At 39.4% G+C, this 23,422-nt stretch overlaps 3 protein-coding genes across 5 annotated transcripts in view; 1 reads left to right on the top strand and 2 right to left on the bottom strand.

The window, feature by feature from the left end:
* Window positions 1–817: 817 nt before the first annotated feature.
* On the bottom strand, window positions 818–2,076 carry LOC121371820 (4-nitrophenylphosphatase-like). Its single transcript, XM_041497994.1, has one exon. It carries the CDS (start codon window positions 1,962–1,964, stop codon window positions 885–887), a length of 1,080 nt encoding a protein of 359 aa, XP_041353928.1. The 5' UTR covers window positions 1,965–2,076; the 3' UTR covers window positions 818–884.
* Window positions 1,987–20,677, top strand: LOC121371819. Of its 2 annotated transcripts, none has more exons than XM_041497993.1 (9): window positions 1,987–2,082; window positions 3,134–3,276; window positions 3,961–4,068; window positions 6,102–6,166; window positions 7,686–7,778; window positions 9,448–9,681; window positions 10,278–10,334; window positions 18,205–18,272; window positions 18,926–20,677. In XM_041497993.1, exons 2-9 carry the CDS (start codon window positions 3,162–3,164, stop codon window positions 20,424–20,426), a joined length of 2,241 nt encoding a protein of 746 aa, XP_041353927.1. In that variant the 5' UTR covers window positions 1,987–2,082; window positions 3,134–3,161; the 3' UTR covers window positions 20,427–20,677. The 2 variants fall into 2 exon arrangements, with proteins under 2 accessions (XP_041353927.1, XP_041353926.1); XM_041497992.1 differs by lacking the exon at window positions 1,987–2,082 and adding an exon at window positions 2,109–2,201.
* A 1,114-nt stretch (window positions 20,678–21,791) lies between these two features.
* Window positions 21,792–23,422, bottom strand: part of LOC121371818 (WD repeat-containing protein 3-like) — a 36,360-nt gene continuing 34,729 nt past the window's right edge. The window contains exons 25-27 of one of the 2 annotated variants that reach the window (XM_041497990.1): window positions 22,836–22,929; window positions 22,030–22,188; window positions 21,792–21,969 (exon numbers count right to left, since the gene is read on the bottom strand). In XM_041497990.1, coding sequence (XP_041353924.1) covers window positions 22,036–22,188; window positions 22,836–22,929 — 247 coding nt within the window. In that variant the 3' untranslated portion in view covers window positions 21,792–21,969; window positions 22,030–22,035. Of the gene's footprint in view, window positions 22,189–22,835; window positions 22,930–23,422 lie in introns of both variants that reach the window. The other variant, XM_041497989.1, reaches the window with a different exon arrangement.

Raw genomic sequence — 23,422 nt, 5'->3', positions numbered from 1 at the left:
CCCCTAGAAAGAAAATGGGTTACATTTAGGGTTAGGGTTTAGAAAATCATACAGTAATGACAAGAGAAATTAATTTTGTCAAAACGTTAACTTAAAAAAACAAAAAACATCTGTAAAAATACTTGGGTATGGCGCCATACCCGTTTTACCTTCTGGCAAAACCCCTGCATAATTACCACTAACAGTTTTATGTACTTTCCTATCGATGTGAATGTGCGTAAGAGAGGTCCCTTAAACAGGCGTTTTGGTAAAAGTAGACCATGTGGCGGCAGTCATTAAATCTTGACAAACTAGCCGTATTTTAAAAATGTACTAAAGTGTCTTTTTCTTTCCTAGTCACTAGTCTGCAATTACGTCAGCAAACAGATCTGCACTTTCAAGTTCAGGTTCTTTAGGGCCGTACCTACTCTAACTAACCGGGAGAGGTGAACAAAGAACTAGGACACCGTAATCTACAGTGCCTGTACCTTATCAACTAGGTCATCCTGTAAACCGTTGTTGGTCAACTCACCCCCAATCAACTTGTATAGCCCATACCATCATCAAAATTTTAATGTCATTTTAAACTGGTCCTTATTGGCAATATTTTCAAATTAGTTTAGCCCCAACTACACAGCAGACTCACCAGTTAGTCATATCCCAGATCCGCCAGACAGCGTCATAAATCATAACGGTATTAAAATTAACCGACAATTATTAAAGCACTCCCATAATTTAGTATTTTAAAAGACAACGTCCCAGTCAACATTATTTTATATAATTCCATACATACACGATAAATATATTTAATAATTAAAAACAACAACGAAACAAAGTGTTTCCGTTAAATTGAAATGTTTTATAAAAACTATATTCATATTTATTTCCATGTATGATTATATTTACTACAAAACAGCAATTGACTGCATGTAGTATGTCGGCAGAATGCCAGTATCTTTGACCATCTGAAGACCAGCAACACCTGTTAACACCAAGGCGGAATCAATACCATTGTTTTGGGCAAACTGAATATCCGCACGAAGACTGTCGCCTATCATTAGTGTTCTCGATTTATCAATGGTAGGATACATCGTCTGTATACACTCAAACATGTGACAGGAAGGCTTCCCTATAACAAGTGGCTCCCTCTTGGACGCCGCCGAAATAGCAGCCACCATCGTTCCCGTCACCGGCTGGCGTCTGTTGATGGATATTAAAGGGCCGGTCTCCAGACTGTTCGTGGCGAGGTACAAACAGTCGGGACTGGTCAAGTAACTGGCAGCCTTGTAGATCTTGTTGTAGCTGAAATGAATATCAAAACCAACCAACACTGCTTCAACGTCGTCGCGAAATTCCATCTGCAGAAGTTGTTCAACGTCGTCAGTGGTTTGATCCCGATCAGGTCCAAATCCAAAGGCATCAATGCCCGCTTGTTCCAATTCGCTCTGCATCCCTCTGCTGCCCGAAACATAGACGGCTTTACTAATCTTTGCCACCGTCTTCAGATATATGGCGGCAGCATAGGCCACGCAGAACACCTCACTACCCCGCGCTTCAAAACCATATTTTCTGAATTTGTCTACATACATTTCTCGCCCGTGCATACTGTTATTCGTCACAAATAAAATCTGCTTTCTCGTATCCCTCAGTCTGCTCATTGTTTCCTGAATGCCAGGAAGCGGTGTCACATGATCAATTTTCCAAAGAACTCCATCACAGTCAATAAGTAGTGTGTCATATTTTTCAAGAATCTCTCTCGAGTTTTCCCGAGTTACTTCCAAAGGACCGTTTCCAGCAGCTGTGCTGTATTGAGCTGAAGATATGTAAGTTTTAAACTTTGGTTCCTTAATCAAGCAATGTCTGCAATGCAAAGCACGTTTCACCTTTTGGAATGCGTGCAAGGTAGAACATGATGGGTTGTTTCCACTTAGCAGGATCGGAAACGTAGATGGTCTTTGCAGTACAGCCTTTAGACAACGAAACATTTGAATTGGAGTGACAATTTTAAGTTTACACAGCAAGCTTCTACAGACGACAGAAACTCCGTACCGGACAAAACGCCATGAATCAATACGCCTATTGACAGCTGTCGACCAATACCAGGTCAGCATTCTTATTTTTAAAAATAAACTGCTAAGCGTAGCCAATCTTGCGGATTCGGTGTACACGGCGCACAAATACAAATTCGGTAGAAGGAAGAGGAAATTTACAAAAATGTTCAGGTAATTGGTTTTAGTAAATTAATATTTAAATAGGCCTACGTGCTTTGTTGTTATACCGAAATGTAATACTTCAACATTTATTAAAACCTAATTTACTTTGTACGACCGAATTTTAACAATGTTACATTACAAATACAATGCAGTTTCAAACTCCCAAATGAAATGATACACAATGTTATGAATGTAACATTCGTTACATTGTTATCATGGGATGGATTATTTGTATTTGGAAGTCTTTCCACAGGCATTGTAAATAAAAAATAATGTATTATGTATAATTCAGGAATCAGGGGTGCATCTAGCCCGAGTACTCTGACTGTAAGAGAGCTAGACGGACATTTGGACATAAACACGCTCTCATTACAGTCAGAGACCAACCTATGTCTTTTTTTGGCAATTCCTGACTACCAAACGGTAGGCAACGAGTCCCGCTCTAATACCACAACAATCCTATGTTTGACGTCAAATACCTTTACATCAATCATTTTCGAGTTAAGTGATACAAAAAAATCCACATATTAATCACTAATACACATACTACAGAAAGAAACCCGACAGCACCCACATTCAGCTACGCTTCGTGACACTCCGTCGCAACAACTGCAAAGCTCGGCGATATATTTCGAGACGTAGACCACGTGATCGCGCACTGGGCGATTCCGCCTTGTGCAGCAGTTACAGGGGCCGTCTCATATCAAGCGAAGTTACAACATGGAAGGTTGATTAAGGCGATGAGTCCAGCTCCTAAAAGAATCTAGATCTGTAGGGCATGCTCCCCAGAACATTTTCAATAAAAGATTATGCGAGACACATTTTAAGGGCAATTTAGTGTTGTATATTGTGGATTCATCAATTTTCACCAAAATATTAAAAAGATCACTTCACATTACGGGTCACACAATGTATGAATTTGGTTAATTCTTTGTTTTCAGACTCAAACGAAAACTGAACCTGGCCAAAATGGCCAAGGCCAGTGCTTCGTGTCCTGCTATCAATGAAATGCACCTGGAAAGCACCAGCGACTTGTGTTCCACTGACACTGCTTCACCCCAGTCGGATAACGAGTGCGAGTCAGGTGTGTGTCATATAACCATATCATGTTTATTTGAATGCTCATCATTATACCATTAAAGAGATCAAACAAGAATTTACCTATAGATGACAGTTTGGAAATGTTTTTGCCATAGGCAAAATGCTCACCTATAGCAATGTGAGCCTGCCTACAGCAATTTTAAATTGGTAACTTTTGCAACAAATTAATATGAAATTGAAAACAAAAATATGTCTTCTGTCGATGGCAATAATGTTTTTCCAGCAGTAAAAAACTGCCACCGGTAAAGCCGCTGATCTGCCGCAGTTCATGTCATACTGTGATAGCAAGTTGTCAGTGCTGCCATTAGTCTTGAGCCCTACCATCTAAACAGTGAAACAATCTCTGTGATTCATGCTACATAATACATGGCTGAAAGTCCATGATTACTGACACAACTCATGAATTCCTGTTTGTGGCCAGCCAGCAATATTACTAATAAGAATGCATTATGTCAATTTAATGAATATATTTAATAAATTTGGCAAACACCCCCCCCCCCCCCCCCCCCAAGTATTTCAAGCTTGTTTAAAAATAAGTTTATATTTTGTTTAACTAAGACAAATTGAGTTTGTCCATCTAAAACCCTGTAACTGTGGTGGTATCAAAGTGTCCTCATTGATGTTATCTATTATAGATGATGGTGTTCATTGATGATATCTATTATAGATGATGGTGTTCTGTCTGGTGTTAGTCGCAAGGAGAGAATATTAGCACTAAAGTCTACTCGTAGAGATCGCAAGCGAGAGAAAGACCAGCAGAAGAAACTCCAATCCAGTAAGAACTATAACTCGTGTTGTGTACCCATTAAAATGATTGCCACTTTTTGTCTCACCTGGATGAAGTAAAACGACGAGATAGATTACGTTTCCAATGACAACGACAGTGTCAGGTTTAAATTGTTTCCAATGACGATGACACTGTCAAGTTTAAATTACGTTTCCAACAACGGCGACAATGTCAAGTTTGGATTGTGTTTCCAATGACTGCAACAGTGTCATGTTTAGATTGTTTCCAATGACGACGACAGTGTCAAATTTAGATTACGTTTCCAATAACGACAGTGTCAAGTTTAGATTACGTTTCCAATAACAACGACAGTGTCAAGTTTAGATTATGTTTCCAATGACGGTGACAGTGTCAAGTTTAGATTACGTTTCCAATGACGGCGACAGTGTCAAGTTTAGATTACGTTTCCAATGACGGCGACAGTGTCAAGTTTAGATTACGTTTCCAATGACGGCGACATTGTCAAGTTTAGATTACGTTTCGAATTACGACGACAGTGTGAAGTTTTGCTTTTCTTTGGTCAACACACGTTTTCTTATTTAGCTCCAGTTTTCACAAACTTAGTCCTGAATCCGTGCAACATGGCTATAGGTGCAACTATTAATTTGTTTTTTGATTATAAATTTAATATAATTTTTTAATAATTTTTTCTTCAAAAACTAGATTAATCCGTAATACTACATCACAAATTATTTCTTTATTTGTGAAAACACTATATGTTAGGCCTTGTGTAAGTACTAAGATTAATCTGAGGCTGAATGATGAGGTGACAGTGATACAAACCAACACTATCTGATCTGTGATACATTCCATGTTTAAATACTAAAATTATTCCCAACAAGGAAACTAGTTATCATACTAATGTTTCGATGACCGATTATGATTAAAAATTGATTAGTTGGGTGCTATTGATGTGATGATTGAATATGAAACCAGTCAGTTGTCATGCTCATGCAAGTAAACTTTTGTTACATTGTTTAAAACTGGTGAATAACTTATTTTGTCAGCACCAAGCTGTTATGATAAAAATGTTATTTTACTGTATCAGTCAGGTGACATGTATTGATCAAAGCTATAAGCATAAATGTCCATGTTTCAGACTGTGTGTGTATCATGTAGAATATAATGTCAGATAAACAAAGTCACCCGAGGTATTCTGAATTTGCTCTCACACTTGGAGTTTTCACCAGTTCTACAGTCAAATTGTTTTGATTGCCATAATCAGAAAGCCTCATAAAACAGAGAATTGTTGCTGAAAAAATGTAAATGAACTCTTAAAAACACTTTAAATGAATCTCTGATTTTCTATATGAGTTTGCATGCTGCATTAAAACAATAAAGAGTCTGCGACAAGAAAGGTGAGTGATCACTTCTGATCCCCTCCTTACCTAGAAAGTTTTAGGAAAGCTGCAAATTGATTGCCTTAAATTTCATTTGAAAGTTTGTGATTGTTTGCCTAGCACCATTTTGGGAAAATTATCTTCACCTCACCGTAATTTTGCTCATGGTGAAGAACGATAATTAAAAAACAAAGGAAATAAAAATTATGACTGATGATCAATGATAATATGATTTCCCTAGACATTTGGCAAGGCATCGTAGACCAAACACTTTTGGGGCATTTTCACCATTTTCAGGGCACTTTTTTTTCATTAAAAATACACAAAAATTAATTGAAATAAACATTAATGTAATTTATGTGCTTGCTTTAATAAATGAATGGCAAAAGATATAAAAGGCATATTTTATTAATTAATAATACCTTTTTGGGTGTTTTATAAAGGCAATTTTGGAATTAATTTGTGAAAAAGGCTTGTTTAATCTCAGGGCAGCATGGTGCTGATTACGGCAAGATGGTGCTAGACTATTGAGGCATGGTGCTGCACCATGCTAAAACAAGCTAGGGAAAACACTAGATAAATTTCTAATCAAATTCCAATGGTACAGCAATAGGTACTTTAAATAAATAGATAATCAGGTATAGAAAAAAAAAGAGATTAATTATGATTGTCCTTTTTCAGATAACATATCGATGGATGACTTTTTAAGCAAGCAGATGGAATTCAAAATGTGGCTCAAGGAAGAGGTATGTACAGAATCTGATGGTTTTATTGTTAAATGAATCTTTTGATATAGCTTATTCTGAACAGTATAACTTACATGGATGATATAGAAAAAAGCAGAGAGGCCTCTTTTACAAGGTAACTGAATTATTGTATATGTGAAATAAAAACCAGTTATATACCATGTAGATGAATCATATAAGGGGTGGAATGTAGCCCAGTGGTAAAGCACTCGCTTGATGCACGGTCGGTATGGGGTTGATCCCCATCGGTGGGCCCATTGGGCTATTTCTCGTCACAGCCAGTGCACCATGACTGGTATATCAAAGGCCGTGGTATGTGCTATCCTGTCTGTGGGATGGTGCATACAAAAGATCCCTTGCTACTAATGGAAAAATATAGCGAGTTCCCCTCTATGACTCAAAATGACCATATATTTGACATCCAATAGCCAATGATTAATAAATCTATGTACTCTAGTGGTGTCGTTAAACAAAACAAATATTATAAGTTGTAGAAGCATCACAAGGGGTATATGGCTTTTTATGTACCCTCTGTGTGTTCTTTTACCCCGAGCTGAAGGCGAGGGGGTAAAAGAGCACACAGAGGGTACATAAAAAGCCATATACCCCGAGAGATGCTTCTACAACGAATTTATCTTGCCGACATGTTAAACCATATAGCCAGATAATAAAAATAACGCCAGACAATAATTGTTAACAATTTATTAACGGAGCCATACCACGCGGACGCGAACGAAACCGCTTGCCAGTGACGAAAAATAGTTCCATCGATAAACGAGTTTTTAATTTCAAATGTTTGTAATACGAAATTGTCTGAAACAGATATTAATAAAAAAAACAAAAAAACAATTGTTATCAGAAATGTATGTAGTAATTTTTTTTTAAATATTTACAAAAACCCCAAAACCAACTGTTGCTAATCGCGCATTAATACAATAACACCACGACCGTAATTAGGTGGCCGAGTTCAACATTGCAGCTTTTAAAAGTATTGAAATAATGTATTTTATAGTAAAAATAAAATTAATTATGTATACTTGATCAATGTTATTTATAATCTAATTATTGCTTTAGCATTAACTGGGGTGGCTGGAAACTGTTGGAAATTACAGACGTGCTATAAGAGAATTTGGCTCCGCCCACAGGTGTATAAGGGATTTGTCCAACGGCAAACAACCAATGAGATTAAAGAATTTTACATGAAGGCGAGATAATGTTTTTTTAACATATAAGAAATAGTACTTTAACATCATCATCACCATAATCATTATTGTTTATCAAGACAGGATATAACCCAGTGCGCTTCATTCCAGCCAATGCTCCACAGCTGGTGTAACAAAGGCTGTGGTATATACTATCCTGTTTGTTGGATGGTGCTAATCAAAACAAGTAGCTCATGGCATGGGGGCAGTGGGTTTCCTACCTGTACATATAAAAGTAGTGTAGTGTTCAATAAAACATTTTTTCCTTCCATTCTGTATTCAGGTGTATTTTAAATGTATTGTTTTTATTTTTGCAGAAAAATAAACAGGCCAAGGATCTTAATTCTCCAAAGCTAAAGACTTACTTTAAAACATTTGTCAAACACTGGAACAGGAAGAAACTCAATCAGGTAAGAATAGCTATACTAACACTAATAAAGAAACTAATAGTCAGGCCCTCGTCTAGAATTGAAAAAGTAGAAGTGACTTCTCTCTTCCCAGAAGAAAGGGGAGAAGTTTGATAAAAATAGGCTAAGTGAACATTTATCGGTACATTTCGTAACGTGTCACCAGTTTCCGCGCTTAATCGGAAAAATTCTGCATTTTACACTTGGCTGTAATCGTAATATATCGAGGTAAAATACTACTTCTGGTAATAAATTTAAACAAAACATGTTTCATTAAAAATGTGATATTATTAAGTAGTTGATAATGTGCCATTATGTTAAAATTAGTATTTTCTAGCATTACTGAAATGAATGTGGCGAGGGTTAACAATGCTTGACTACTCACAGCACACGGTGCTACACACGAAACTTTGAAAAACAATAGCCTGGTTTACACGTGTATCTGAAGAATGTCAACATTAGACTACGACATGTATTTAATCTCTTCACAACAGAAACTGGCTTGAGTAGTAACATTTGTTGGAAATATAATTTCATCAAATCAATCGTACATAAGTGTTCATGCACAGAAACCATTTGCCATTAATAGGCTGGTTCATGACTACTCAAGGATACAGTCTGGCGCCAAGTAAAAACACTGTCCAACATATGGCGACAAGGTGCCAACTGAACTAAGACAATAAATAAATAAGTCGGGGTCTTAACGTCTGTTGTGTGATTTCAATTTTGAAATCAGATTAGTTCCAGAATATTACGGTGACTTCAACTTCTCACTACTGCTAATAACTCAAAAACTTAATCTGACTTTCAGCTAAAAAACCTGCTCATTTTGCCGGAAAGATAAGGGCCTGATAATTGTGTCATATATAGAAGATTCGTCACAAGTGTTTTTTTTAATTTAGTAAAAAACAACCAAATAGCGAATTCTATTTATCCTATAACACTTCTAAAATAACATTTTAATTGGATTTTTAGTAAATCACAGTAGTAAAGTCGCCTCCTTCAGTAATATTCTGTCATCATGATTAACACAAATTAGTTTGATGTCACACATTTTAACTAAATCTTATGAAAATGTTATTTTCAGGTATACAGGTCTTGTTGGCTTGTATTATTGTAAACAAATGACCCATTCACAGCAACAAATTATTACCTAGAGACCTTGCAAAGTTGCAAATACCTTTAACTTTACAGACCATTATTATCCAGGTTAATACACTAAATTATCACATGGGTTTATGACATGGATATCATGGGCAAGTTATAGAATAAATATATAATACCCAAGTACACAATGTTTTGTTCTGGTTAGAATTTTGACACAATATCTTCATCATCATAGTTATATTTGTTCAAGTACCTGACAGTGTGCAAATTGAGTACATTTGTGCAAGTTGATGAATCCAGCTAATTAATGGAGGTCTGCAAACTGTATGCGACTTTGATAAGCAAGTGTAGGGAATAGAACATGAATTTTAATGAGTTGTAGAGGTGAAATTGAACTGGATGATCTCGTCTGGATACTTTAAAATATTCTAATTGTGGTTTTAGGTAAAACATCACCTTTTATTTTGCTTGATTTTACAATAAGATTATTAGTTGTATATATATATGTACCTCTATTTTATGTTATTTAATGAAATACTATAAACAATCCACAATGGTGGTTTAGAAATACTACAGAGGCACAGAATTGGCTGACACACCACAACCATCAGCTGTTCGCCAGCGGTTCATCTTCACCGATGATTCTTGTTACAACACGGCAGTGTTTCCACGCACTATTAATCTCAGCATGGAGGGACCCGACAGCATGAGCTCACCATTTTCTACATTTGGAAAATCCCCCCTAGGTCTACCCATTACAAGTGGAATGTCACAGAGAACACCTGTCAGCCGTGGGAAGGTATGAAGTCTCTCTCATCTTCACTTACAGTTAGCCACGATCCTGTTTGTGTTGCATCAGTTACTCACGATGTTTTTGTGACTAATCAGGCACAGATCCAGAGTGGGATCCAGGGGTTCTGGACTCTCCCTCCCCCTCCCCCCTGCACAGAATATATATGTTTTTCACTTATTTTTCTGCACTCTTAAAAACTTTTCATGGAATTAATTACATATGAAGCCCCCCCCCCCCCCCCCCCCCCAAAAATATTCTGGATCCGCGCCTGCTAATTATGAGCAGCGAGTTATTGGTCACAACTGGAAAACTATGCTAAATGGTTCCATTCAAATTCTTCTTGAATCAAGTACAATGTTTTCTCTTGCCATGGTAGTTACATAAATTGATGTTAAAAGCTCTACTCACTTGACCAATTACTCAAATATGGATTCTGTGAATAATTATAACAGTACAGTGAAGTTCTGTGGTAATTTTAGCAGTGATAATCAATTGTTGCATTGAGTGTATATTTATTCTTTTTTCAAAGGCTGACAACCATAATTTTATTTAGGGCATGGTACTGTCTTGTTTTGTTGGTAATTGAAACATTTTTCTCTCAGGTTCTATCAGTTCCTAAAGATGACACTGACAAAGAGAATCGTCTAGAAGACATTGAGGTAACTCTTGTGAGGTTTCTAAATAAACGTGTAACATGTCTGGAATGATTAAAACACATACATTATCTGTTCTTATTTATTCTTATTTCAAACCATAACATTTACCTGAAAGGTAGACATTTAAAACATTCTCGCTCATTTGAGGTGTTCATGCTTAAGTAACTAATATGAACAGCAAAATGTATGACATCTTGTAATTACTTTTAATGCAGGCCCATGGGAGTTGGGAGGCACAACCTCTAGTAGTGGGGTGATCACAGCCTTTATCTTGGTGGGAGCACAGACCATATTTCACCTTTAATTATATAGAGTAGGGAGGCACAACCTCTAGTAGTGGGGTGATCACAGCCTTTATCTTGGTGGGAGCACAGACCATATTTCACCTTTAATTATATAGAGTTGGGAGGCACAACCTCTAGTAGTGGGGTGATCACAGCCTTTATCTTGGTGGGAGCACAGACCATATTTCACCTTTAATTATATAGAGTTGGGAGGCACAACCTCTAGTAGTGGGGTGATCACAGCCGTTATCTTGGTGGGAGCACAGACCATATTTCACCTCTAATTATATACAGTAGGGAGAAACAACCTCTAGTAGTGGGGTGATCACAGCCGTTATCTTGGTGGGAGCACAGACCATATTTCACCTTTAATTATATACAGTTGGGAGGCACAACCTCTAGTAGTGGGGTGATCACAGCCTTTATCTTGGTGGGAGCACAGACCATATTTCACCTTTAATTATATACAGTTGGGAGGCACAACCTCTAGTAGTGGGGTGATCACAGCCTTTATCTTGGTGGGAGCACAGACCATATTTCACCTTTAATTATATACAGTAGGGAGGCACAACCTCTAGTAGTGGGGTGATCACAGCCTTTATCTTGGTGGGAGCACAGACCATATTTCACCTTTAATTATATACAGTTGGGAGGCACAACCTCTAGTAGTGGGGTGATCACAGCCTTTATCTTGGTGGGAGCACAGACCATATTTCACCTTTAATTATATAGAGTTGGGAGGCACAACCTCTAGTAGTGGGGTGATCACAGCCTTTATCTTGGTGGGAGCACAGACCATATTTCACCTTTAATTATATACAGTAGGGAGGCACAACCTCTAGTAGTGGGGTGATCACAGCCGTTATCTTGGTGGGAGCACAGACCATATTTCACCTTTAATTATATACAGTAGGGAGAAACAACCTCTAGTAGTGGGGTGATCACAGCCGTTATCTTGGTGGGAGCACAGACCATATTTCACCTTTAATTATATAGAGTTGGGAGGCACAACCTCTAGTAGTGGGGTGATCACAGCCGTTATCTTGGTGGGAGCACAGACCATATTTCACCTTTAATTATATACAGTAGGGAGGCACAACCTCTAGTAGTGGGGTGATCACAGCCGTTATCTTGGTGGGAGCACAGACCATATTTCACCTTTAATTATATAGAGTTGGGAGGCACAACCTCTAGTAGTGGGGTGATCACAGCCGTTATCTTGGTGGGAGCACAGACCATATTTCACCTTTAATTATATACAGTAGGGAGGCACAACCTCTAGTAGTGGGGTGATCACAGCCTTTATCTTGGTGGGAGCACAGACCATATTTCACCTTTAATTATATACAGTTGGGAGGCACAACCTCTAGTAGTGGGGTGATCACAGCCTTTATCTTGGTGGGAGCACAGACCATATTTCACCTTTAATTATATACAGTAGGGAGGCACAACCTCTAGTAGTGGGGTGATCACAGCCTTTATCTTGGTGGGAGCACAGACCATATTTCACCTTTAATTATATACAGTAGGGAGGCACAACCTCTAGTAGTGGGGTGATCACAGCCGTTATCTTGGTGGGAGCACAGACCATATTTCACCTTTAATTATATACAGTAGGGAGAACAACCTCTAGTAGTGGGGTGATCACAGCCGTTATCTTGGTGGGAGCACAGACCATATTTCACCTTTAATTATATACAGTAGGGAGAAACAACCTCTAGTAGTGGGGTGATCACAGCCGTTATCTTGGTGGGAGCACAGACCATATTTCACCTTTAATTATATAGAGTTGGGAGGCACAACCTCTAGTAGTGGGGTGATCACAGCCGTTATCTTGGTGGGAGCACAGACCATATTTCACCTTTAATTATATAGAGTTGGGAGGCACAACCTCTAGTAGTGGGGTGATCACAGCCGTTATCTTGGTGGGAGCACAGACCATATTTCACCTTTAATTATATAGAGTTGGGAGGCACAACCTCTAGTAGTGGGGTGATCACAGCCGTTATCTTGGTGGGAGCACAGACCATATTTCACCTTTAATTATATACAGTAGGGAGAAACAACCTCTAGTAGTGGGGTGATCACAGCCGTTATCTTGGTGGGAGCACAGACCATATTTCACCTTTAATTATATAGAGTTGGGAGGCACAACCTCTAGTAGTGGGGTGATCACAGCCGTTATCTTGGTGGGAGCACAGACCATATTTCACCTTTAATTATATAGAGTTGGGAGGCACAACCTCTAGTAGTGGGGTGATCACAGCCGTTATCTTGGTGGGAGCACAGACCATATTTCACCTTTAATTATATAGAGTTGGGAGGCACAACCTCTAGTAGTGGGGTGATCACAGCCGTTATCTTGGTGGGAGCACAGACCATATTTCACCTTTAATTATATAGAGTTGGGAGGCACAACCTCTAGTAGTGGGGTGATCACAGCCGTTATCTTGGTGGGAGCACAGACCATATTTCACCTTTAATTATATAGAGTTGGGAGGCACAACCTCTAGTAGTGGGGTGATCACAGCCGTTATCTTGGTGGGAGCACAGACCATATTTCACCTTTAATTATATAGAGTTGGGAGGCACAACCTCTAGTAGTGGGGTGATCACAGCCTTTATCTTGGTGGGAGCACAGACCATATTTCACCTTTAATTATATAGAGTAGGGAGGCACAACCTCTAGTAGTGGGGTGATCACAGCCTTTATCTTGGTGGGAGCACAGACCATATTTCACCTTTAATTATATAGAGTAGGGAGGCACAACCTCTAGTAGTGGGGTGATCACAGCCTTTATCTTGGTGGGAGCACAGACCATATTTCACCTTTAATTATATAGAGTAGGGAGGCACAACCTCTAGTAGTGGGGTGATCACAGCCTTTATCTTGGTGGGAGCACAGACCATATTTCACCTTTAATTATATACAGTTGGGAGGCACAACCTCTAGTAGTGGGGTGATCACAGCCTTTATCTTGGTGGGAGCACAGACCATATTTCACCTTTAATTATATAGAGTAGGGAGGCACAACCTCTAGTAGTGGGGTGATCACAGCCTTTATCTTGGTGGGAGCACAGACCATATTTCACCTTTAATTATATAGAGTTGGGAGGCACAACCTCTAGTAGTGGGGTGATCACAGCCTTTATCTTGGTGGGAGCACAGACCATATTTCACCTTTAATTATATAGAGTTGGGAGGCACAACCTCTAGTAGTGGGGTGATCACAGCCGTTATCTTGGTGGGAGCACAGACCATATTTCACCTTTAATTATATACAGTAGGGAGAAACAACCTCTAGTAGTGGGGTGATCACAGCCTTTATCTTGGTGGGAGCACAGACCATATTTCACCTTTAATTATATACAGTTGGGAGGCACAACCTCTAGTAGTGGGGTGATCACAGCCTTTATCTTGGTGGGAGCACAGACCATATTTCACCTTTAATTATATACAGTAGGGAGAAACAACCTCTAGTAGTGGGGTGATCACAGCCTTTATCTTGGTGGGAGCACAGACCATATTTCACCTTTAATTATATACAGTTGGGAGGCACAACCTCTAGTAGTGGGGTGATCACAGCCTTTATCTTGGTGGGAGCACAGACCATATTTCACCTTTAATTATATAGAGTTGGGAGGCACAACCTCTAGTAGTGGGGTGATCACAGCCTTTATCTTGGTGGGAGCACAGACCATATTTCACCTTTAATTATATACAGTAGGGAGGCACAACCTCTAGTAGTGGGGTGATCACAGCCGTTATCTTGGTGGGAGCACAGACCATATTTCACCTTTAATTATATACAGTAGGGAGAAACAACCTCTAGTAGTGGGGTGATCACAGCCGTTATCTTGGTGGGAGCACAGACCATATTTCACCTTTAATTATATAGAGTTGGGAGGCACAACCTCTAGTAGTGGGGTGATCACAGCCGTTATCTTGGTGGGAGCACAGACCATATTTCACCTTTAATTATATAGAGTTGGGAGGCACAACCTCTAGTAGTGGGGTGATCACAGCCGTTATCTTGGTGGGAGCACAGACCATATTTCACCTTTAATTATATAGAGTTGGGAGGCACAACCTCTAGTAGTGGGGTGATCACAGCCTTTATCTTGGTGGGAGCACAGACCATATTTCACCTTTAATTATATAGAGTTGGGAGGCACAACCTCTAGTAGTGGGGTGATCACAGCCGTTATCTTGGTGGGAGCACAGACCATATTTCACCTTTAATTATATAGAGTTGGGAGGCACAACCTCTAGTAGTGGGGTGATCACAGCCGTTATCTTGGTGGGAGCACAGACCATATTTCACCTTTAATTATATAGAGTTGGGAGGCACAACCTCTAGTAGTGGGGTGATCACAGCCGTTATCTTGGTGGGAGCACAGACCATATTTCACCTTTAATTATATAGAGTTGGGAGGCACAACCTCTAGTAGTGGGGTGATCACAGCCGTTATCTTGGTGGGAGCACAGACCATATTTCACCTTTAATTATATAGAGTTGGGAGACACAACCTCTAGTAGTGGGGTGATCACAGCCTTTATCTTGGTGGGAGCACAGACCATATTTCACCTTTAATTATATAGAGTAGGGAGGCACAACCTCTAGTAGTGGGGTGATCACAGCCTTTATCTTGGTGGGAGCACAGACCATATTTCACCTTTAATTATATAGAGTAGGGAGGCACAACCTCTAGTAGTGGGGTGATCACAGCCTTTATCTTGGTGGGAGCACAGACCATATTTCACCTTTAATTATATACAGTTGGGAGGCACAACCTCTAGTAGTGGGGTGATCACAGCCTTTATCTTGGTGGGAGCACAGACCATATTTCACCTTTAATTATATAGAGTAGGGAGGCACAACCTCTAGTAGTGGGGTGATCACAGCCTTTATCTTGGTGGGAGCACAGACCATATTTCACCTTTAATTATATAGAGTTGGGAGGCACAACCTCTAGTAGTGGGGTGATCACAGCCTTTATCTTGGTGGGAGCACAGACCATATTTCACCTTTAATTATATAGAGTTGGGAGGCACAACCTCTAGTAGTGGGGTGATCACAGCCGTTATCTTGGTGGGAGCACAGACCATATTTCACCTCTAATTATATACAGTAGGGAGAAACAACCTCTAGTAGTGGGGTGATCACAGCCTTTATCTTGGTGGGAGCACAGACCATATTTCACCTGTAATTATATACAGTTGGGAGGCACAACCTCTAGTAGTGGGGTGATCACAGCCTTTATCTTGGTGGGAGCACAGACCATATTTCACCTTTAATTATATATATAGAGTTGGGAGGCACAACCTCTAGTAGTGGGGTGATCACAGCCTTTATCTTGGTGGGAGCACAGACCATATTTCACCTTTAATTATATACAGTAGGGAGAAACAACCTCTAGTAGTGGGGTGATCACAGCCGTTATCTTGGTGGGAGCACAGACCATATTTCACCTTTAATTATATACAGTAGGGAGAAACAACCTCTAGTAGTGGGGTGATCACAGCCGTTATCTTGGTGGGAGCACAGACCATATTTCACCTTTAATTATATAGAGTAGGGAGGCACAACCTCTAGTAGTGGGGTGATCACAGCCGTTATCTTGGTGGGAGCACAGACCATATTTCACCTTTAATTATATAGAGTTGGGAGGCACAACCTCTAGTAGTGGGGTGATCACAGCCGTTATCTTGGTGGGAGCACAGACCATATTTCACCTTTAATTATATAGAGTTGGGAGGCACAACCTCTAGTAGTGGGGTGATCACAGCCTTTATCTTGGTGGGAGCACAGACCATATTTCACCTTTAATTATATAGAGTAGGGAGGCACAACCTCTAGTAGTGGGGTGATCACAGCCTTTATCTTGGTGGGAGCACAGACCATATTTCACCTTTAATTATATAGAGTAGGGAGGCACAACCTCTAGTAGTGGGGTGATCACAGCCTTTATCTTGGTGGGAGCACAGACCATATTTCACCTTTAATTATATACAGTTGGGAGGCACAACCTCTAGTAGTGGGGTGATCACAGCCTTTATCTTGGTGGGAGCACAGACCATATTTCACCTTTAATTATATACAGTTGGGAGGCACAACCTCTAGTAGTGGGGTGATCACAGCCGTTATCTTGGTGGGAGCACAGACCATATTTCACCTTTAATTATATACAGTAGGGAGAAACAACCTCTAGTAGTGGGGTGATCACAGCCGTTATCTTGGTGGGAGCACAGACCATATTTCACCTTTAATTATATAGAGTTGGGAGGCACAACCTCTAGTAGTGGGGTGATCACAGCCTTTATCTTGGTGGGAGCACAGACCATATTTCACCTTTAATTATATAGAGTTGGGAGGCACAACCTCTAGTAGTGGGGTGATCACAGCCTTTATCTTGGTGGGAGCACAGACCATATTTCACCTTTAATTATATACAGTTGGGAGGCACAACCTCTAGTAGTGGGGTGATCACAGCCTTTATCTTGGTGGGAGCACAGACCATATTTCACCTTTAATTATATACAGTTGGGAGGCACAACCTCTAGTAGTGGGGTGATCACAGCCTTTATCTTGGTGGGAGCACAGACCATATTTCACCTTTAATTATATACAGTAGGGAGGCACAACCTCTAGTAGTGGGGTGATCACAGCCGTTATCTTGGTGGGAGCACAGACCATATTTCACCTTTAATTATATACAGTAGGGAGAAACAACCTCTAGTAGTGGGGTGATCACAGCCGTTATCTTGGTGGGAGCACAGACCATATTTCACCTTTAATTATATACAGTAGGGAGAAACAACCTCTAGTAGTGGGGTGATCACAGCCGTTATCTTGGTGGGAGGACAGACCATATTTCACCTTTAATTATATAGAGTTGGGAGGCACAACCTCTAGTAGTGGGGTGATCACAGCCGTTATCTTGGTGGGAGCACAGACCATATTTCACCTTTAATTATATAGAGTTGGGAGGCACAACCTCTAGTAGTGGGGTGATCACAGCCGTTATCTTGGTGGGAGCACAGACCATATTTCACCTTTAATTATATAGAGTTGGGAGGCACAACCTCTAGTAGTGGGGTGATCACAGCCGTTATCTTGGTGGGAGCACAGACCATATTTCACCTTTAATTATATAGAGTTGGGAGACACAACCTCTAGTAGTGGGGTGATCACAGCCGTTATCTTGGTGGGAGCACAGACCATATTTCACCTTTAATTATATACAGTAGGGAGAAACAACCTCTAGTAGTGGGGTGATCACAGCCGTTATCTTGGTGGGAGCACAGACCATATTTCACCTTTAATTATATAGAGTTGGGAGGCACAACCTCTAGTAGTGGGGTGATCACAGCCGTTATCTTGGTGGGAGCACAGACCATATTTCACCTTTAATTATATAGAGTAGGGAGAAAAAAAAGCAATATATTTTCATCCTCAGGTGGGGTGGTGGATGGTCTGTCAACTGAAGTTCCATTTTGTTAATAATTTTAAACAAGATTTCTATGCTCTTTGTATATTTTGGTATGCAATTGGTTGTGTTCACTTAACAGTTATTTCTTTTCACAGGATGACACAGAAAGTGCAGTTAATAATAAGAAAACTGTTTCTGCCAATTCTGACATCACATCACCGAGGTAAGCCACATGTCCGTCCATGTTTAATATTCAAGCACTACATTAACCTACATACACTAGGACAAAGAAGCATTTCCCGTATCAACTATTGATTAAAACTCCCAATACGTGCAATAGCGGTGTTAGTATAAAGTACAGTTTTTACTTTGTATCATGATCATCTGTTTGGTGATGTTGGTATCTTATTTGTTAGCCATCTTCCTAAAAACAGATCACAGAAAGACATTTAGAAAATCTTTCTCCTCATTTATACCTCATTAGTCAGAGGTGGGATGTAGCCCAGTGGTAAAGTGCTCACTTGATCAGCCGCTGGTCAAGGATCAATCCCCATTGGTGAGCCCACTGGGCTGTTATACATTCCAGCCAATGCTCCACAACTGGTTTAACAAAGGTCGTGTTATGTACTATCCTGTCTGGGATAGTGCATATAAAAGATCCCTTGCTGGTAATTAATAAAAAAAAAGTATCCCATGGAGTTCCAGCAGCAGGTTTTTTCTGTAATTATTTCTGTGGTTCTTAATCATATGTTCTAACTTTGATGTCATTTTAAATGGATTGAGTGCATCGTTAAATTAAACAAATATTTCCTTTCTCATTAATCAGTTGACTCGTAACTTTCTTTTATGTTTTGTCACCTGTTAATTTTTTTTCAGAACCGATTCCAGTCTGTATCAAGTAAGTGTTCTGTCATGGACTTCCAAGGGAGAGCTGACTACCGACAGTAAGAGTCCTGTTCCCAAACCACGACGGTCAAAACCTGTTCCACCCTTACACTGCCCGAGTCTATCTGAGCCACAGACCCTTCACAGAGAAGAGTATGTGGCATATCAAGAAATTCAGGAATTTTCAGGTTTTTCCACAGGGATCAGTAAACAACCGATGCCAGTGAATTATACTGACCCCGGCTACATTGACCCTGACTGCTGTGCTAGAGATGATACAAAATCCATCACATCTGACTCAAAGTTGGGTGAACAAAACATAAAAATACCACATTCTCCACCAGCAATTTATGCAGTGCCAGTAAAGAAGAAGAAAATGGCTGTTACTACTGGAACAGGGAATAGCTACATGGGCATAGATGTATCTGCTACACCACCACCTGTTCCTCCAAAGCGCAAGTCTCCCTTGGAATGCTGGCCATATGCTAATAGCTTGATGGGCACCAATATTCCAGCTCCATGCTTCTCCATGAACAAAGCGATCCAAATGGAGCAATCTAGAGATGGTGAACTGCACAGTCTTAAAAATAATATCCAATCCTCTTACAACAAAAATAATGATCAACCCTTGAATAATTATAGTGTCAAGCCAGACCATTCTGATGTAAGGAGTGCAGAGAGTATCATGAACAACAGGCAGTGCGATTCACAAACTGTATCTTTAAAGAGCTGCCTGACCAGACCGGCACATGTCAGCTTGGTGTCAGAAAGAACAGAAACTCCACCACCACAACTTGTCCCCATTGCCGACAGTCTGTGTCCGAGTTCTTCTAGCATTACACCTGCAGATCGTAACCATTCCAAATTTGACAAGCATCCCCTATCACTCGATAGCTGTACTGCATTACGGTACGAGACAACATTCTCGGCCTCCGACATGGAATCACCAATAAAAACACCCTGTTCAGTCACACAGCCAAGTGTTTCATTGACTAAGAGTTCAGAATCCAATCCCAGTCATCATCAACATGCTACACTGTCCATTACAGACCATGTTTTTGAACACACAAACATTAATAATGAAAGAGACGACTACAATAGACATCAGAACCAAACAGGTGGAAATAATGCCCATTCTTATGAAAAAATGTCTATAGCTACATCTTCTGTATCCAGCAATTACCATATGTCATCACTGACAAAAGCTGAATGTGATGCAAGTGAGAAACTTTCAACTGAAGTGCAGGACACTGAGAACCGTGATGATGTAAAATCGCCTGTGTCATCACAGCGGGAGAGCGAGATGTACGAGACCGATATCGATGACCTAGATGATGATGGTGATGACTGCAACGACCATGGTTGTGGGGATTCTAACATGGATCACGGCTTCATCGAGACGGACCTGGACAAGATATTGGAGAAAGTCACCGAGCAGAACACAGCCTCCACTCACTGGCTGGTGAACACCGACAAAGAAACCACCGTCTGATGGTCTAATTACAAACCACCCTCCGATGGTCAAATTACAAATAACTGGCTTAAAAAACCAGAAACTAATAACTGGTGCAGTACAATAGCACCTCACCAGTTACCCTGCTGGACCAACAGAAACTGTCCTTCAAGAAAGAATGCAACTGGTGTGGTTAACTATATTTGGGACGTCTATCACAAATGCTGAATCTGTATATGTTGTAAATCTACAGTAGTTAAATACTCAATAAAATTAGATTTTTTCATATGCTGCTAGAGTTTGTCAGAAAATTATATTATTGCTGAATTTTTACTATCTTAAAGTTAGTCTGGCACATACCAATATCACTCAGTCTTAAGTATAATATTATGCTTGATCCATTTTTGTAGTTTTACATCTTGTCAACCACAATCTTCTGTAGTTTATTATTCATCAGCATCAGCATCAATAAATGTCTCAACTCCAATTTGTGGAGTATTCAACTGTAGTTCTTACTTCAAGGTGTTAGCTTAGTTGGTAGAGCATTCACCCGAGGTGTTTAGGTTGGAGGAATGAATGCCCTTGGTTATCCCATTATCTGATTAGGTTATCCAATCCCAACCATTGTCCTACGACATGTTTTTCAAAGGCTGTTGTATGTGGCAAATGCTAATGGAAAAATGTAGGTTTCTTCTGAAGGGTGTATACCACCAAATCAAATACCATTGACGACAATAGTAATATATCATCGACATAAACACCACCGAAATAAATACTACCACCCCTCGCTCTTAAAGTGAATGAGAAAAAATTGGAGGTGAAGCTGCTCATTTCAGAGATAATGGGTAGCATCACAGGACCTGTGGTGTTAAAAGTTTGGTGCACCTCGAACTTTGACCCAGCTGGAAGTTATTTGGTTTAGTACTACCTAAAGACTTAATAATCAAATGTTTGACATGCAATAGCTAATGAGCTCTAATGGTGGTGTTATTACCTCAACTTTTTACTTCAAAATAATGGTATTCTTAATGAATAAACTGCAGCCATTTTCTTAGTGAATGGACCAACTTCCGTATGGTTGAATGGACCTGTGACTATCGAGTCTGTAGGAATGTCCTTAATCAGTTGGATTTTAAAATTCATTCAAAGGTTACCAACTCTATCCCAGCAAAAATGGACAGGCTGATTTTAAATGCTATGATAGTATGTGTTGGCCATGGTTTTTATCTCTGATTTCGTAATTAGTTTAAGGCATTCATTTCGCTATCCTCAACTTTAAAAAGCACCATAATCCAGACTGAATAATTAACCATCAGAGCCCAACAACTTACAAACTGAGGGCCTTGGTTGAGTTAGTAAGTTTTGGTGATGAAGACAACTTTTCTAATTAAGGAAACTATTAATTTTTCACATTTTATTTTGAACGAAATTCCATTGTTAATTTTGACTGGTTCACATGATGAACAGCAAATTAGGATATGTACCCTCCATCACTGATTGATGTTTAAACATTTATTAGTCAATAAATGTCTCAACTCCAATTTGTGGAGTATTATCTGCTTCATCAAGAAACTCTGATGACAGCAAAATAATGAATTTACAGCTGTGTTTGAAATTTGAAGTTCATAATATTTTTCTGGACGATACATTATGTTTTTATTAGGAGTATTTCTTTTTTCTTTCTCTTTCTCTTCTTGTCTTTGAATCTGTCTGTGGCTTCAGCAAAGAACTTGATTTCCCCAGCACTCTCCACCTGTTTGTGAAGAAACTCCAGCCCTGCCAGGTTGAACCCGATTTGATCCTGAAACACAAACCAACTACTTCAATGACCATCTTAATATTCTACACAGCTGTATAAACTGTTCTTGGGCAAAAATTCCTAATTATTTCACTTATAATAATAACTTGCATCCAACTTTATAATTTTTTCAACGTGAAAATTGTCATTTCGTAGTTACATTTTTCAACCTCAAATTGTAAGAAAACAACCAACCTAACACTTGTTTGTTGTGTCCAATTACCATAACAATTTACACAAGAACTTCATGTTTTGTTAAAAACCTTTATCATGATTGTTGATGGCACTGATCCTTTCACAAAATTCTTTTTCACTCGTTTTTGAAATTTACTTTTCAATATTGTGATAATAGCTTAAATAAGAACACTACTCAAAAATACCCCCAAATATATTCAGTTATTATTCTACCATGTTCTAATATTTAAAAAAAATCAAGACCCTAACTTGTGTGCATTTTAACTGCTATGTTTATATACAGTCTAGATTGGATGGGATAGAGTGCTAAGAATATACTTAAAATATTCTACATAAAATGAGCATCTGTTGTGCTAAATTATTCTGAACAATGTTTTTAAGACGAGTAAACATTTAAACACTTAGCTGTCCAGCCAATAAGAACCATGTTAAAGATAAATTACGGTGGTATTTACCCTGAGTTCTGTCACTCTGGACACTATGTGAGTTCGTAATCTGTCAATGACCGGCAACAGCACCTGATTGGACGTTAGCTGTCCATGGTGAACTCTGAAATAAACAACAGCCATGTTAGTTATGTTACCAACCACAAAACCTAAAACAGACCCTTACAGACTTGCATAACATTTTTTAACACTATTAATGAGAAGAGAATTAGATATTTGTTTAATAGAACATTTTAAACTACAGCCATTTTTTGATCTAGCATATAGTTGTTTTGACCTTTGATTGATGGAGAAAACCAGCAGCTATGACATAAGGTATCTCTTGTATGTATTTTCCCATAGACAGAACAGTACATACCATGTACAACAATTGTGGGGCAATCGCTGGGATGGGGGCAACAACAGGTTCATCAAGGGCAATTGATTTTTCGGCTTACTGCATCTATGGCAAACACTACCAGTCCCATAAATAATGGAGAACTAGATATTCAAACACGGTCACTGATATTCTGCACTCGAATATAATACAATCTCAAAGTGGTGTAAACAATGACAGATTTACATATTGAGAGAAATAACGTCCCGCAGACAAGTCC

Source organism: Gigantopelta aegis, chromosome 4 (genome assembly GCF_016097555.1).
Source record: "Gigantopelta aegis isolate Gae_Host chromosome 4, Gae_host_genome, whole genome shotgun sequence".
In the NCBI taxonomy this organism is placed as follows: Eukaryota; Metazoa; Mollusca; class Gastropoda; order Neomphalida; family Peltospiridae; genus Gigantopelta; species Gigantopelta aegis.
This window is presented reverse-complemented; position numbering and strand designations above follow the sequence as displayed.